Genomic DNA, 18,205 nt, shown 5'->3' on the forward strand with positions numbered 1-18,205 from the left:
AGATGTTTATCATGTATTTGATTGTGTTTATCTGCAGTTAGTTATACGAATTCAGATATAGGATGAAATCGGATATGGATGAAATCTGGTTTAAGAGTTTTTAAGAGTTTTAAGAGTTTTTAAGAATTTTAGCCAAATGCTTTATAATATAGTATAGATAATGTTTAAATCATAAGGATGAAAAAGGTAATCATCTAGAAACCATAAGGATGAAAATCGTTATTTCAAAATCACAAGGACAAAAAAAGATTTTCAAAAAACTAGATGGACTAAAAAGGGTAATATACTCTTATCTATACTATATTATAAAACATTTAATACAAACTCTTTAAAATCATTTTTTATTCATTAAATACTGTTTATTAATGCATATTATTTAAAATTCAAGATTACAAGTAAATTGTGTGTAAATACAATTTATTAAAGCTCCATGTTTGAATTCGTGTAACTAATTACAGATAAATATAATCAAATAAAAAATAAACATCTCATTTTAAAATATAAAAAATTTAAAATATAATTAGGATAATTATCGAGTTCTAACAAAATAATTAATTATTATTTTTATTAAAAAATTATTCTATTAAACTAAATATTAATTACTTTATCATTGAACCTAAATTAAATTATAATTAAAAAATTACACAAAAAATAAAAAAATTTAAATAGTTAATTTGATACTATATCGATATATTTTTGTTAAATTTTTTATTATATCTTTAAATTTATATTTTATTTTAAAATCAAAACATTATTGTTTTTTCAAAATTATGCAAGATTATATTATAACATCCATTAAAATAAAAAATAAAATAAAATATTAAAATCAAGATGTATTTTACTATATCACACAAATATCCTTCTAGTACTAAAAAAAAGGCATGTAAAAACGTATTTAATGAATATATTTGTAAAATTAAAATTTGTGTATTTTCATATTTTGGTATCTTTACAATCCAACCCATTTTCGAAGCTACCAACTCTTTTTACCACAGCTTCACCCTGTAATCACAATTTTTTGACACGATCTTTGACTTCTGAGTGAACCAGTCAACAGCCACGTCACACTTGACGGTAAGCGTTATCTCCCACGTCTTTACGGCACCAATTTTAATCTTGACCGGCGCCTTCACCTTCAACTTTAACGGCACATTCCGTTGCTTCTCTTGTCTCACCAACCGGGAGTGAACATCACGCGCAAACGTAATATTCGATCCCTTTAACGCCGTTTGAATCACCGTCACATTATTCGCAGGCTGTTTAAACGTCGGTAACTCGCCGTTACATAAGTTAACGTCGGCGTAATACACGTCGACGGAGCTTCCTTTTCCGATGTAGTATACATCAAGCTTATTGTTAGGATTTTCTGATTTGATATGAACAGCCAGCCGTGGGGATACCGGCGTTGACGAAGTCAGGTTGATGCCTCCTACGGAGATGTTATCGATCGAGTATTTCAAAGATTCAGGCCGAAAAACTAAGTAGAAGATGGCAGCGGAGATGGCGAGGAGGATTAGAAGGATGAATGCAGTGGCGATTGTCCAACAGAAGCAGCGGCAACAGCAGCTCCGTCGAGGTTTTTGATTAGCAAGCTTCTCAATTCTGCGGGCGTTTTCGGGGGGAGGGATGCGGTAGATTTGATCTTTGGGGATCTGGATGACGTAGGTTCCTTGAGGTAAGAGTGGCTTATCGTCAGAGACTGGTTGTTTGACGGTGGCAGGAGGCGTATTGGAGTGATCCAAATGAGCAGCTGGATGAACACGATCGGCCATTATTCTAGATTGTAAGAATTTGAATCCAAGAAATGGAAATTTGTGTAGAGTTTCAGTTGGAGATGGGTGATGGAAGAGATATAGAGAGGGAGAGAGAGGAGGTGGTGGGTAGGCATGAAATAGGGTTACAGTGAGGAGATAGCTGGTGTTATCCATTTACGCGTTCAAATAGGGTTACATTTGGCGGTTTCTTCGCTGTTGGTGGTTTGACTCGTAAAACAAAATCGAAATTTCTTCTCAGGTTTTCTTTCTTTCATAATCAAGTTAATTAATGAATTAAAAATGTACAAAATATATATTAATATTGATGTATGTACAAAAATATCTATACTAAATTATAAAACATTTGAAAAAAATTCTTAAAAATCATTTTTTCTGGCATAAAATACTGTTTATTGATGTATATTACTTAAAATTTAAGATGACAAATAAATTATGCATAGATACAATTTATTAAAGTTTTATTTTGAATTTGTGTAACTATCTTAAGGATGGCAAAAAAAAACCCGAAACCGACGATGAAAACCGAAAACCGAACAATTCGGGACGGTTTCGGGGACCTTTTAATGGGGACGGGACGGGGATCGGGGGAGTTTCGGGGATTATATTGGGGACGGGGACGGGGACGGGGATGGGGACGGGGACGGTACTCACCGACCCGGACCAGCCCGATAATATATATAATATATTTAAAATTTTACAAATTACAATTTAATAAACAATAGCCTAAAACAAATAAATTCTTAAGCATAAAAGCCCAAGCTTCTTAATGGACCTGGAGTACACTAGCCCAAACATCTATTGATGAATTTCCTTTGATCGTCGTCTCCACAGTCCACATCATATGACCGCACCACACACGACACACCATAGTCGCCTACTCGCCTCTCGCTCTTGATCTATCGCCTCTCGCTCTCTCCAGCAGTTACGCCGGCTGGCCGGCAGTCCTCACGTAGTCACGTCGGCAGATGGCCGACAGTCCTCACGCAGTCACGTCGGCACACTCTCCGGCAGTCCTAACGCTCTCCCATGCAGTCGACTCCTAAGTCCCTGTCGACAGACGACAGAGTCGACCCCTCTGTCTCTCCCTCTCTCCTCTCCGCCTCCGATAGTCCGGTGCTGAAATTGAAGGTACACCACTATCTCTCAAATTTACAAATGACAGTAGATACCAAATGTTGAAATTTACAAATTAGACATTCTTATGAACTCTTTTCTTTCCCAAAGACCAAAGTGGACTCTAGATTATATTCAACATTTGTATTGGCTTGTCTACTTCTTTAAATAATATGGTAGGGATTTTGTTTGAACTTATGGTTTTCTGTAAATATTTTAGGCATTCTGTAAATATTTTAGGCCTGCTATAAATATGTTTATAAATTTATTGTAACATTAATAAATCCTATAGAACATTAGAACTCTATATAACCCTAAAAAGTATGTGAAGCTTGTGGCCTACTATCATCTTAGATGCATTATCCATTCTTTGGGTCTACATACATTCCACTTCTCAATCCTCATGTATCCAGTAGTTATTCTAAGTGAATATTAGAACTTGGTAACTTGATTTTGTTCATAATCTATTTGTTGATTCATGGAGTAGGTTTGGTAACTTGGTATTATTTAATTTGTTTGTCTTTACATAGGTGATATCAGATATGGAAATACAATGTAATGATTACAATACAATCACTCCTATTGATAGTCATCCACTAATGAATGAGTCTATTTCACAAAGTAAGCCAATTGGATCATCACAAACGCAAACTAATTGTGTCTCTAATAATGATGAAATTGAGTCGGAGGGGGGGGGGGGTAGAAAAAGGAAAACATGATCAATAGTATGGAACCACTTTATAAAGATAAAAGTGGATGGTAGTGATAAAACAGAGTGTAATTATTGCAAAAAGAAATTGGGAGCGAATTTGAAAAACGGTACAAGGCATTTACATGATCATTTCAAGTCTTGTGCAAGGCGACCTGTTCGAGATATACGCCAACATATTTTAGTAGGGGAGCAAAATAAGGTTGATGGTACTTCATCATATGTTTTTAATTATACTTTTAATGCGGATAAATCAAGAAGAAATCTCGCAGATATGATAATCATACACGAGTATCCACTTTCAACAGTAGAACATCATGGGTTCCGAAAGTTTGTGGGGGGTCTTCAACCTTTGTTTAAGGTTCCGTCTCGAGACACCATTAAAAGTAACATACTAAAGATTTATGTTTTTGAAAGACAAAAGACATTGAAGATGTTAGAGAAGAACAGTAGTAGGATAGCAATTACGACTGATATATGGATGGCTAACAATCAAAAAAAGAGATTTATGGCGGTCACTGCTCACTTTGTTGATCAAAATTGGAATATGCAAAGTTGGATCATGAGGTTTATTTATGTGCCTTGTCCACATACATCTGAAGTTCTTGCAGATGTATTTTATGATTGTTTATTGGATTGGAATCTTGATAGAAAACTGTCCACACTAACTGTTGATAATTGCACCACAAATGATGCATAATCAACATATTGTTGGACAAGCTTCCTATGAGTTCACTTATGATGGGTGGGAGGTTGTTCCACATGTGATGATGTGCATACGTTCTCAATTTGATAGTTCAAGATGGACTGGTTGTTCTTGGGGACGAGATTGAAAGGATAGTGTGGCCTTTTAGACTACATTGCCAAAAAGAGATCAAAAGTTTGAGGAAGCAACTCACCAATTGGGAAAATCATCCACCAAGAAATTGGCACTTGATTGCAAGACTCGATGGAACTCTACTTATTTGATGATTAATGTTGCTATAATTTACAAAGACGTCTTTCAACGCTTACACCAATGAGAGTCTCAGTATAAAAATTTGGCAACGCAGCGGGATTGGGAATTTGCTAAAGAGATTTGTGATAGATTGCAATTATTTTATGAGGTAATTCTAATTTTTATTTAAACTTTACTTTTGTTTTGTTGATATGAGGTAACATTAGTTTTTTTTTTTTTTGGCAATATTAGGTAACAGTAATGTTTTCTGGTTCAAGGTATCCCACTACAAATGTATTTTTTCCATCGATATGTGAAATTAGATATTCTTTGGTAGATTAGTCATGTTCTCCTAGTGAAATTATTAGAAACATGGCTAAAAAGATGCTTTTGAAGTTTGACAAGTATTGGTCTGTTATACATGGGATCATGGGAATGGCAGCGGTTTTAGATCCTCGGTATAAATTGAAGTTTGTGGAGTTACTTTTTCCCGTGTTGTACGGACAAGACAAATCAGCGATTGAACTTGAAAAGCTCAAGGAATTGGTCTACGCTTTGTTTCAAGAATATGAGTTTAGTGATCCTAGCGTAAGAAACAACAATGAATGTGTTAGTGGTTCGTCTTCTTTAAGTTTAGGGTCTTCAGCAAGTCATCGGGTTGAATTTAAAAAACTCTTATCAAATATTGCTTCAATTGCCAACCAACATGATGATTTAAGGATTACAACAGAATTGGATAATTATTTGAAAGAGAAACTTTTGCCTAAAGACATGGAACTTGATTTGCTACTTTGGTGGAWGACAAATGGGTTTAAATACCCAACACTTCAAAGGATGGCTAGAGACATATTAGCCGTTCCTATTTCTATTGTCGCCTTGGAATATGCATTTAGTACGGGTGGAAGATTCGTAACTCCGCATCGTAGTCGACTTCATCTAAAAACATTGGAGGCTCTAATGTGTGCTCAAAGTTGACTATTGAATGAAATACGAGGTAACCTTATATTTGTTTTTAGTTATAAATTCTTCATAGTTATTTATTTTAATATTTAATATTTCTATCATTTTATTTATTTATACTATATTGTGTTCTTTATAGAAACTTGTTCTGATGAGACCGAAACATATTGCCGTACTATTGAGTATGATTATAACGTGGAAGAGGTAACTACAATTGCAATACTATTGACAATGATTATGGTATATTTATTTATTTAGTCTTTTACATACATTTTATTTTATAGGAAGCTAAGGAAAGTGAAAGCTTGGGTCGACGAGTTTGGCCGTTTGGGAGTTCCCCGGTTTCAAGTTAGTAATCTAGAATATTTGTCTAATTGTCTTTCGAGTTAGTTGGATTATGTCTAAACTCTAGTTTGTTTTGAGATTGTAATTTAAGACGTTTTTGTTTGATCATGGGTTGATCATGTATTCAATATGATGGTCATCGTCTTTTTCTCAAGGTTTATTTGATTATGTTTTTGTTCGATAATGGGTTGTCCAAGAAACAACCAAACAGGTTTGATCTTGCTTCTCAGCTCCTGCAGAATTCCAATTTTTTGCTTGATAAATCTGTGTTTTTTCAGATCCGGGTTCGGGTTATGGTCCAGGTTCGGGTAAAACCAATGGGTAACGGTTATTCTACTCTTAACGGGTTCCCCAAAGAGGATCGGGGAAACCGCGGGGACCTGATGGGGATCCCCAATAAGATCCCCGATGGGGATCGGGACGGTTACGGGGATGGTTATGGTTATCGGTTTCGGTTTCGGGGACGGGACTCTAAAAACTGGCCCGAACCCGGCCCGTTGCCATACCTAGCCACTCCTTGAATGAACGACTACTTTTGAATGGATGGCGATTGAATTCTCTCTCAGAGATGCTGAATCGACGTCTCCCTCTGAGTTGCTCTTAGTTGAGCGACATGCATACCTTACCAGTGGTAGAAAGTACATTCGTTGTCTTCGGAGTACCACTCTGAAAGAACTATGTGGTTGGGAGGGATTGACGCCTTGAAGAAGATTCGAGAGCGGTCAGAGATTTTCGCAGGTCCTAGATGGAAGACCTTCATATGGCGGTTCAAACGTAACAAAAGCTTTGGTCGGCAATCCCGTAGATCCAGAGATTATGCACTCAATTTCGAAGAAGGACCGTTGCAAAGCAGAGATTCTGAAATGGAGAATTACTACATGGTTCATAACTTCTCTTTAGGAGCAGTCGAGCAAATCGATCGATTTAAGGCAACAATCAGCAGATCGATTGTGGATCTAGCAGATTGATTTAGAAATTAGGGTTGCAAATCGATTTTATTTAGGGCAACAAATTGACAGCGAATGAGTTCCAAATGAAAAAGAAATTTTTTTAAAAAAATATCAATGAAAGGATATTTTTGTCATTTTCATCATTCCATTCCAATTTTGTTGCAAATCAGACAGACAAATTCTAATTCATTAGACATATCACAATTCATTCCTGCCAACCGAACACTTGATCAACCTGACAACATTTCATTCCAATTCCTTCCAGATTCCAATTCATTCGACAGATTTCATTCTTTCAGAATTCATTTTGCGAACCAAACACCCTCCTAGTATATTGGGAGCCGTGGGAGCCAGAATATGATTAATGATCTTGGGAGCCGAATAGATACAAATGGCTGATGTATTATCCATGGTTTGTGAAGCATTATTAAGTTGTACATAAAACATCAATAAATAGTACTTTAAGACTTTATGCATAAAGAAGTAATGTCTTATGCATTTAATGTTGTTTTTAAGACATTTATCAAATCCAATTTATAAGGTAGTATAGATAATATCCAAATTTCGGTAAGCTAGAGAAACAAATTTTTGTAATTTAACCTTTATAAAAAATATGTTTCTTTAAAATACTTGTTTAAAAGATTATAGTTTGAAAAAAAAAATTGTTTTGTAAAACATATTTCTCAAAAACACAAATTTTGTTTGCCATGTAGACATCAATTGGCATTTGGTATTAAAATATATAATTGTTTTGTAGAGCATTTGGTATTAAAACGAGAGTACGTTTATTTTTAAATAACATAACATTTATATTAACATTTTTATGTAATTTATCATTTTTTAAATTGTTTAAATTAAATAATATTTTCTGTTTATTTTTTTCCTAATGCTTCTGGCTGTATTATTTACAATTTTTGATAAAACAAACTCTTTGATTTAATACTAGATGGGTATTCGTATAATAGAACGAGATAAATCTCGATTTTAATGTTTAGTTTTTATTACTTGTCTCTATCGATATAATACGATTTTATGTGATTTTGAGAAAACGATAATGTTTTTATTTTTGAATTAAAATATAAATTTGAAGATGATATAAAAATTTGTCAAAAAGTAAATCAATAATAGTATCACATTAACTATTTAATAGTTTTTTTTCCTTTGTGTAATTTCTTTAATTCAACTTTTTTTATTACTAATTTAATTTAGATTTAATATCCCAATGACACTAGAAAAATTATAAACCAAAATAAAACCCAAGGATTCTCCATTTATTCCAACAACAACATTTAATATTGAAATATACATTTTTCAAACACATATCATAAGTACATGTTATATTTAGCGTAAAAATTACAAACATAACTTACAAGAATATTCAATCACAGAAAAGGCAATCAAAAACTCGTCGTTAGACTGCAGCCGCTATCGGTGTAAGATCATCAAGAACAGATTTCATATCAGGTCTTTCATCAGCTGGAAGTATGCATCTAAGTGCCACCTCAAGCAGAGCTTCGGCCACTTTAACCGAATGGTCGTTACTGTTCACAATCTGGCTGCTAACACACTCATTCAAACGGTTTTCGACACACAGCAATCTTACCCATTCGGTCAGATCCACCACCTCCCCACTGCTGCCCAGAATCATCTCTGCAGAACATTTTCCGGTCAGTAGCTCTAATAATATGACTCCAAATGCATAAACGTCACTTTTGAGGGATGGGCATGGTTTGCTTGTGCTGCAAAACTCGGGCGGGCGGTATCCGAGGGCACCCGCCGTGAGAACCTGCTCAGCTGTCCCAGATGATGTCATTAAACGATGGAGGCTGTAATCGGTTAAAAGGGGATGTTTCATGTTGGGTGGTTCCAACAAGATGTTGGTGGATTTCAGGTTTCCATGAGGTATAGCTCGCTCGTTGTGCAGGTAGGTTAGGCAACGGGCTATATCTACAGCGATTCTGTATCTATCGTCAAGATTCAAAGCCGGAAGATTTCTGGCATCAGATTCTGCAAAACGTAAAGTCAGTATGATATTTTTAGAGACGGATAAGATACCAACAGTCTTGAAATATACCACCAAGTCTGGAAAACATCCCCCAATGACTATCACATGACATGTTTGATTGGATCATCAAGGGTGCGTTTGGTCCCCAGACAGGATAGGAGATAGGATAAGGACAAAACAGAAACGTTTAAATAAGACGGAACTAGACAGGACAAAACAGATAATATATGATCAATTTACCACTAATGAGTTGTCTATACATTTTATATATTTTGATCAAGTTATGTAAATTATTAAATTATCATAAATAATATTTTTTTATCACAATATATATATATATATATATATATATATATCATTAAAAAGTTTTCGTCAAGACGACTAAGGGCCTGTTTACTTGTGGCTTAATGAGCTTACCGGATAAATGGGCTTATTCGCACAGCCATTTTAGGGTGTTTACTTTGGGCTTATTCGCCCAGACATGGGCTTATTCGCACAGATGACTACCAAGGGTTGTCCACATTAAGCCAAAATAAAGACATGCCTACCCTTCAACAAAACCCACGCCTCTTTCTCCTCCAAGAATCGCTCCCCTTCAACAAAACCCACGTCTCTCTTCTCCTCCAAGAATCGCTCCCTTCTCCTCCAACAAAACCCATTTTAGAACCCTAGCTGCTCGATTGGTGCTCGATTGGTGCTGATTTGCTGCTCCATTGCTGTTGATTTTGCTGCTCCATTGTTGCTGATTTTGCTGTTGATTTTTTTGGGTTTGTTTGATGCATCGATTGCTGTCGGCAGCCATTATTTCAGAGCTAGAGAAGAAGAAACAGAACAAGAAATGGTTGGATGCATCGATTGCTGAAGCGGTCGCATTGCAAGTCCTAATTGGTGGTGGAACAGGGAGTAAGCGGCCTTACATTTACAGGAGGAGTGGCAATGGAAATGGTTGGATTTTGAAGAATGGTGGATGAGGTGAAGATGGGTGTTTAGAGTATGTGGATGGGGTGAAGGAGGGTGTTTGGATTTTGAAGTATGTTGATGGGGGTGAAGATAAGTGTTTAGAGTATGTGGATGGGGTGAAGATGGGTGTTTAGAGTATTCGCACAGATGGCTACTTTGGGGGTGTTTGTTTGTTTGTTGAAGAACAAAGTGTATTAGGGGTTGTTTATTGTTATTGATCTCATATTCCAATAGATGAATAACAGTTTACTAAACAGTCCATAGTTAATCTTCAGGGGTAAATTGGTCATTTCTGTTATTCAGACTGTTGATTCAGATAGAAAAGTAAACATCAACATAAATTTATCCAGACAGCCAAATTTATCCAGACAGACAAATTTATCCATACAGGACTTAATAGAAAATTTGGTAAACAGCCCCTAAAATTACATCAAAATAAAAAGTTCATGTAGTTTTTAATTTTTATTTTATACCTTTCTATATTATTTTAATATTATTAATATTTATTAAATTACATAAATTAATCATAATATAGAAACCATATAAAATATTATTTTAAGGACAATAAAGTGAAAGCTTAAAAAATATAAAATAAAATAAATAAAATGTAAAGAGCGATATTTATTTGACGTTTTAGAAGAGAATTAACTTTTATTTTGAAGTTATATTGGTAAAACAAATAAGGCGCCGTTTACTAAATACCTACCCGATAAGTGTGGATCGGGTAACTTTCCTCACCTGATGCACATGGCAAGGGTTGAAAATCTTACCCGATAAGAGCGATGATAGCGATAGAGAGTCTTACCCGGTAAGTGATGGTGAGGACTCTTACCCGGGTAAGAGTTTACCGGGTAAATTGTTGCATACGATACCGTTTTAATATACTACAATCTCATCTGGTAAAATAGATTATAGTGTTAACTCCTACCGGTAAGCGCTTACCAAGTAAGTATTTGAGTAAACGGCCCCTAAATCTGTTCCACCTTGTTCTATGGGGTAGGGGTAGGGGTAGGGGTGGAACAAGCTTGTTCCACTTTGTTCCACTATGTTCCTATATGTTCTACATAAAAGTCCTGCCAAACATGGAACAATTATCCTTGTTTTGTTATATTCTATTATGTCCGGGGTGCGTTTGCTACGCAGGACAGGACAAGGCAAGATAGTACAAAAGCTTGTTGTACGTTTGGCGCAACATTAGAGTCACCGGAGATGAGACATGATTGGTAAATTATTCAACTACCCATGTCAAAGTAAAACTCAAAACATTTTTAAAATTCTTTAACCATCCTACTTCACTAAAAAGCATAACGACTTGAAGAATTAAACTTCCCTAAATACCCCCAACCAACAACTTCAACAGACTAATTATTCTCCTCCACTTTGGACCCCATTTTGTTAACCACTAACTGCCTCTTCCTTCTGTATTGGTGAAATTAATGAAGGGGGGGGGGGGGGGGGGGGGGGGGTGGAGTGTACAAAGAGCCATAAGTAACCAGTGGCTTTTGCTCTATAGGTGCCAACCAAGTCTCTTTAACTAGTGATGGAGTTCATTGCTCGCCGCTAGCTGGTTATGTGTATTTTAACCATTTAAAATAAAATCAACACCATAAGCCTGCGGCCGCCTTAGCAACATGGCATGCTTCATAGACGAGTCAGGATCCCTCTTGGATTCATCTTGACAATGTACGATCCGGTGTAAACCCACTGAGGCAGTTCTAGAGGGGATGTCAATTATATGTCTGTGTACAAATCTCAAGAAAAACAATCACTTCCTCTTTCATAGTTTGATACACCATCAGTGACGAGCTAAACTTAACAACTCGTCCCACCTGGATAGAAGATGGGATTTGTGAGCTCCTTATAAGCCTCAAGTTGTGGGCTACCAACAAATTCAACCATGGTTTTAAGTTGAATCCGAAGTTACTGGGCTAGCTTGTTGCTTTGAGCTTTGGGGTTTTACAAATGGTATCAGAGCCGAGAAATAGATAGTGCACCAGCGAGGATGTTGGGCTCCTAAGGGGGTGGATTGTAATATCTCAAATTGGTTGGGGAGGGGAACGAAAGTTACGTTATACGGGACTACATACCTCCTCCATCAAACACATTTTAAAAACCTAGTCTAGGTGTGGATAAAGTGGACAATATCTGGTATGATTGGTCTAGGATGTTACAAATGGTATCAGAGCCGATCCTTGTACCATCCGGATGGTGGGGCAAACCTCATTGGGTATGATGCCTCCTGAAAGAGGTGTTTATAAAATCTTAGCCGAATTCTACATTGCCGATTACAAGCAGGAAGATTACGGGCAACCAGAGTTTGTAACAACTCGTCCCACATGGATAGACAATAGGATTTGAAAACTCCTTATAAGCTTCAAGTTGTGGGCTACCTGCTCCCAATAACTTCCCCCATGGTTTTAAGTTGAATCCGAAGTTATTGGGTCATCCCGTAATTTTTGGGAATGATAGTTGTATTAACATAACCATATCCCTATATTGTTGACCCCAAGTACAGGGGGGATAATCAGTAATGAATTGAGTATAAAATAGATGAAAATTTGGTCTAACTATATCAATAAGAAACTAGAGACTAGATGTGGTGGCTAAAAATCTAAAGTAAAAGATAAATCACGGCTATAGAAGGAAAAAAAGATAAAACATTATAAAAAAAATTCTTCCATAATTTGAACTAATTTAAGCAGACTAAGGTGCTATATTCGGTAAAAGTCAACACTCTCACTCACCTTACCGGGTAAGATTCTAATCCATTAAAAAGGCATTGTATGCAACAATATATTCGGTAATTTCTAACCGAATAAGAGTCGTCACCCTCACTTACCGAGTAAGACTCTCGACTCTTGTCATCGCTCTTACCGGTAAGATTATTGGTCCTTGCAATGTTCATCTAGTAAGATAAAAGGACCCAGTAAGTGCTTACTGGTTAGGCGTTTATTAGACGGCCCCTAAGTAGAATTAAAATCACAACAACGTCAACATTTAATTCATCTAAAGAAGGCGAAAAGAAAAAAAAAGGGAACACCAAGAAGATACAACACTGGAAGATGGTAATCGGGGTTGAGGTAAGACAAGGTATGGCTTCCCAGAAGTGTTTTAGAGGACGGTGATTTAGGGGATGTTCGGGATTGTTATTTAAAGTGCTTATTAACTTATTCTGGTATGGTACCGGTAATAAGGAGTTTTTAGTGTCTGGATGGAAAAGAAAAAGAAATACTTATACTGGTTTGGCACCGGTAATTATAGGAGTTTTTGATAAGTTACTCCCTTCTAACTTATTAACTTATTCCGGTATGGTACCGGTAATAAGGAGTTTTTTAATGTTTGGATGGAAAAAAACAGAAATACTTATCAGCTTATTACGTTTTGGTACCGCTTAAGCTAATCCAAACACTTTTTATAAAAATGCGATTTAACACCACATAAGTTGATAAGCACACTTAAGGAAAAGCATAAGTTATTTTAAATAAGCAACCACAAACACCCCCTTAATGACATTCTAGGATCTAGCACCTAATTGCTCAAGTGGAGATTAAGCATATACTCAAGCGGAAGAATAAAATTTTGTGATATAATCATCTTAAGATTGTGGAAAAATTTGAGACCAAGTTTTGGTGACATATTATTTTGATACAGTTACTTGCTATATGACTAGTCTCATTTTTTCTGCTGATACAATTAATTAGAAAGAAGTCATTTAATCCCTAAATTTTCTGAAAACATATAATTCAACGAATTAGTTGCCAATCAAAGAGATAGGGTATGCTCAACTCTTAGGCAGCCTATGAAGCGGCACCAACTTTTTGAAGTGGTGGGGAATGCTTATAAGCACCGGATTTAGAACTCTGCTTACATATAGTACTAAAGATCACTCACTTTACTCTGTATTGTTTTAAAAAGGAGTAGTTGGAAGGGGGTAACTTTCGCATTACTCTATTGCATGCTATGATCGGCTATCTCATAGATTCATGTATAGTAAGAGAAAGTGAAGCTCATATATGTATGGGTTGTAACAACAGCTTAATGATTGTCAGATTTCAACAATAAACTGATGAATTAGTGATTAAGTCTACAACTTGACTTCTGTACGTGATGCTAAATATAACTAAACATGAAGAACAACAACTGAGATTAAGGTATAATTCTGAAGAAAGCTTACCATTAAGATAGAGAGATAAACAAGGTGAATCGATATAATTTGATATAAGCATCCTCTCATACTCCTTTGCGCCCCAGTAGTAACCCTGCAGGGATACCAGATTTGGGTGTCTGATGCTACCAAGCTTCATCACTTCTCTTGCAAATTCTTTCCTCCCTTTTGCAATCCCTTCCTTCAACCATTTCACTGCCAAAACCTCACCGGATTGAAGTACAGCTTTATATAGTGTTCCATGACAACTGCGGCCAATCATTTCTGCAGGGGCCAGTGAAAGTTCTTCTGCACTGAACACCAATGAGCTATGAAAAAGATGAAGTTCCCCAACTAGTTTGTCTGGAGAACAAACCTCAATGGGTCCAGGTGGCATCTCTCTGTGGGGGGTATTTGAGGACGAAGGATTTCCAGGTGACATAAGAGGAACAGGAGGAAATGCTTCTTCAGCTTTTCTCTTTGCTCCAAGATCTTTTGGCCCTTTGACAACCAATATATTCTCCAAATGATCACCAGTAGTTCTGAATTGTGGAGATGAATTATGATCTTCTTGGAAACTAACATCTTTGTTAGGTGCTGATGTGGCAAGAACCGAAGAGGCTTCTCGTTGATTCCCTAGTTTTTCACTATGTTTCTTAGTGTGGTTCCTCTCATACTGGCGGTGGGTTCTGTAGCATACAATGAATGTCAATAAACCTAAACTAGAAACACCACCAATCAGCGCAGCAATAAGGACAGGCTTAATATACGATCTTTTCGGAGAATTATGACCCATCAGGTTCGGAAGACCTTGTGGTGAAGATGCTGAATATGGGAAACTCAGCAAGTCATTTCCTGGATGGAAAGCTGAATCAGGGAAATTCCTCAAGTTTTCAGGTACAAGTCCAGAGAGATTGTTATAGGACACATTGAATACCTTAAGTGCACCAGGAAGAGTATCAGGGATGCCACCTTCGAAATGATTGTTAGATAGGTCGAGAAATGCCAAATCATGATAATTTCCAATTTCTCTAGGAAGATGATCAGATAGAGAATTATATGATAAATCCAGAAACTCAAGGCTCAAAATTTTAGAAGATTCGAGTAAAGAGCTATTTTTTTGGATGGGTATGGTCCCACTCAAATTGTTGAAAGACATGTTTAGATAAATCAATCTCGTTGAGTTAAAAAGACTAGGCAGGAGTGTACCACTGAACTGATTGCAGCTAAAATCAATGGTGTTTAGTTCTGGGTAGGTAGCTAAAACCGGAGCAAGAACACCGCCAATTGAGTTGTTGGAGATTTTGAACGAAGTAAGCCTCAAGAACTGAGAAGTTTGGATTGGAAAAGTTCCTGTTAACAAATTTGAACTGAGATTAATCTCCTCAACATAGTTTCCCCAACCTTGAATTCTGGACAAGTTCCCAGAGAGCAAATTGCTACTTAAATCTATGATGGCACAGTGACCAATGTTAAGAGGCAAGATGCCTGTAAGCTTGTTGAATGACAAGTTAAGATTCCTCAGAGTTGTAGAGGAGATACTGTCCACTGGACCTGTAAAAAACAATAGTTCATATAACTACAGAAGGAAAAAAAAAATCAAACTACTTTTATGTGGCAATAAATCACTTTAGCAGCTAGAATGGCATCATATTCTTAATTTCTGTACAAGCGAGGCTCTAAAACCTTTAAGTTGTGAATTTGAGCTTCCTCATAGAGATGGGTGTGTATTAGTCATTTTCTTTTTAAATCTAATAGAATATTAAGAACTTGTTGCGGGACCTAACTTACATTTCATTTGCCAAAAACTGCTTATATACTCTCATTTAGCACTTTGAACAATATCATTATCAAGTGGGAATACCACCCTACACTAATTACATCATCCATAGCATCAGGTTTAACCAACTCTCAGTCTAGGTTTTATATGCATATCGGATTAACCACTCTGCATGTTTATAGTACTTGAGTATTGGCTATGTTGGCATCAGTGTTTGCCCATGTTTTTCCTAGACGTTGCAATATTTATATGGCAGTAGTGAGGGTGAACAACATTGGTAGTAGAAGTGATGCATCAGGTAAATATGCGCAAATAAAGGGCCAACATAAGAAAGTGTGGCACTTTCCACCATGTCCAATTATCTTGTGTAATTTTATCATCGGAGGAGAGAATTTTGACATCATTCGGTTGTATAGATGTCCCTTGAGTTTTGTACAACACCCCATGAGTTCAACGGAGGAGGATCAGAAAACCAGATTCACACTAGCAAATTATGATATTCCACAGGTGTTTTTGCTTGTCAGTGGTCCTGATAGGTGTTTTGATTATCATGATTAGGTGTCACTTTAAGTTTATTTAAGAATTTGATGAATGCATTTCAAATCAACAATTGACATTCAAATATTGAAAATTTTACATTACTGAAAAAATAAGTAATCTTTAGTGAATCAATAAGAAATGTAAAACAGAAAACAAAGAACTCAAAATTAAAGAGGAACTACTGCTAGCATCCAAGCATATGATATTTTCTCTTTTCATCATGCATTACATGTTTACATAATTTTTTACTACATATATATGTATAAAACAAATAGCAAATCGAATTAGCACTGGAATCAACATACCTTTAAGCTCGTTAAGGCTGAGATCCAGTTCTGACAAGCTCATCGAGCTCTCTTGCAAAAGAGCTTCTGGTAAGGACCCTGATAACTTGTTGCTACCGAGCCTTAGAATCCTCAAAGACACCATAAAATTAAAAGAAGGAACAGTACCCACAAACTGATTATTACTTGCATCAAACACTTCCAAATTATCAAAATAAGGCATTCCATCATGGGAGAAGAGATATCCACCAAGGTTGTTGTGGCTTACATTTAAGTACTCAATCGCAGAAACAAATTCGTCCGATCCTAGTCCCAAGTCCAGAGTTCCAGTGAAACCATTGCTGCTAAGATCAAAGTAAGCCACACTACCTAACTGTGACAAGAAGCTCATAATCTTCCCAGAAAAGTTATTAGAATGCAAATCCAGATGCTTCAGCTGTTTGAGATTCCCAAAAGTTGACGGAACAGTGCCTTCAAGATTGTTCAAAGAAAGATTCAAGTGCACCAGCCTTCTTATATTTGTAATTTCAGAAGGCAATGGCCCATGAAACAAATTCGAAGAGATATCCAAATATTCCAACGAAGAAAGGGAACCAACCACATTTGAAATGGTCCCTTCGAAACGGTTGGTAGATATGGATAAATTACGTAGCATTTTAAGGCCTGTAATCGAAGAAAAGGTAAAGTTTCCAACTAGACCTAAACCATTAAGCATTAAAGATGTCACATGACCACTGCTACAAGTAATGCCATACCAATCAAGGGGGCAGCCATTTGATGCCAAGGACTTGGGATCCCATGAACCCAAAACTTTCCCAGAAGAATCTTCCTGGATACCCCTTTTCACCTCCAAAAGTGAATCCAATTCTGTCGTCCCTACTACCAATTTAACAATTAGCAATATCATCAAACAGATGGACTGCATTTCGTCTTAATCAAACACCCAACTACAAATTCATAAATTAAAGGCAATTCAACAAACCCATTTCAACTCAAGCAAATGAAGCTACCAAAAATTGAGAAGTACCATTATAACAAAAAGAGAGAGCAATAGCGACAAGGGTCACGACAATACCCAATGAAGGAATGCAATGAGAAGGTCATAGAAGCTCCATAGAGAGTAAAAAGATGCCAAACCCAGTGTGTATCATCTAAATTGACACCAGATGACCAGAACTCAATGCATCATTAACTATAACCTGACCCCAATGCTGAAGATAGTGAGAATTCACAGGGTAATATGCAAAACCAAGAAATTTAGCAATGGAAAAAGATAGCAAAATCTGGAATCTATTGGTAAACAATTGACTTGAGGAACAAAATGAAACAGCGAGTAGGTTGGTGAGTGAAGTTACTCCTTCCAACTAGTAATCGAATTGAGAAAGAAAGAGATGTGACTCGACTTGTATCGCCACCTGTAAGTCTCAACATTCTTTTCTGCCCTTTAACATTTGATATTAGTCGTTTAGTTAAAATGGAGAAATGTGGTATTTTAACAAATAAAAATAATAATACAAACAACTAGGGGTGCTCAAAAACCCGACCAATCCCACCAATCCAACTCAATCTAATATGAAATAACTCAACTCGAAGCAACCCGATGTTTAATCGAGTTGTAAAATTATCAAACCATAGGTATTGGATTGATATTGAGTTACTATTATTTGAACCCAACCTAACCCGATGAACCTGATATTCTTTTA

General features: G+C 36.3%; 2 protein-coding genes and 1 long non-coding RNA gene across 3 annotated transcripts; 1 reads left to right on the plus strand and 2 right to left on the minus strand.

The window, feature by feature from the left end:
* Positions 1-894: 894 nt before the first annotated feature.
* LOC112515891 (NDR1/HIN1-like protein 13) lies at positions 895-1,865 on the minus strand. The gene has a single exon (XM_025122856.1). It carries the CDS (start codon positions 1,770-1,772, stop codon positions 987-989), a length of 786 nt encoding a protein of 261 aa, XP_024978624.1. The 5' UTR covers positions 1,773-1,865; the 3' UTR covers positions 895-986.
* Positions 1,866-4,402: 2,537 nt separating this feature from the next.
* On the plus strand, positions 4,403-5,924 carry LOC112501592. Its single transcript, XR_003067530.1, has 4 exons — positions 4,403-4,703; positions 4,787-5,528; positions 5,634-5,698; positions 5,779-5,924. It is a non-coding gene; the product is annotated as an uncharacterized LOC112501592 (long non-coding RNA).
* Positions 5,925-8,076: 2,152 nt separating this feature from the next.
* On the minus strand, positions 8,077-17,427 carry LOC112499674 (probable inactive receptor kinase At5g10020). The gene is made up of 4 exons (XM_025102999.1): positions 16,524-17,427; positions 14,478-15,452; positions 13,929-14,381; positions 8,077-8,796 (listed from the first exon to the last, which is right to left on the minus strand). Exons 1-4 carry the CDS (start codon positions 17,425-17,427, stop codon positions 8,201-8,203), a joined length of 2,928 nt encoding a protein of 975 aa, XP_024958767.1. The 3' UTR covers positions 8,077-8,200.
* Positions 17,428-18,205: the final 778 nt, after the last annotated feature.

Source organism: Cynara cardunculus, assembly GCF_001531365.2.
Source record: "Cynara cardunculus var. scolymus isolate 2C chromosome LG 1, CcrdV1, whole genome shotgun sequence".
Classification (NCBI taxonomy): Eukaryota; Viridiplantae; Streptophyta; class Magnoliopsida; order Asterales; family Asteraceae; genus Cynara; species Cynara cardunculus.

Excerpts from the sequence above, each read along its gene's own strand:
- LOC112515891 (XM_025122856.1), bottom strand. The coding sequence starts at position 1,772 with ATGGCCGATCGTGTTCATCCAGCTGCTCATTTGGATCACTCCAATACG.
- LOC112499674 (XM_025102999.1), bottom strand. The coding sequence starts at position 17,427 with ATGCAGTCCATCTGTTTGATGATATTGCTAATTGTTAAATTGGTAGTA. Across the intron at positions 15,453-16,523 it reads CAGCCTTAACGAGCTTAAAG|GTCCAGTGGACAGTATCTCC; the intron begins GTATGTTGATTC and ends TGTTTTTTACAG. Across the intron at positions 14,382-14,477 it reads AGCACCTAACAAAGATGTTA|CAAAGAGAAAAGCTGAAGAA; the intron begins GTTTCCAAGAAG and ends AAGATCTTGGAG.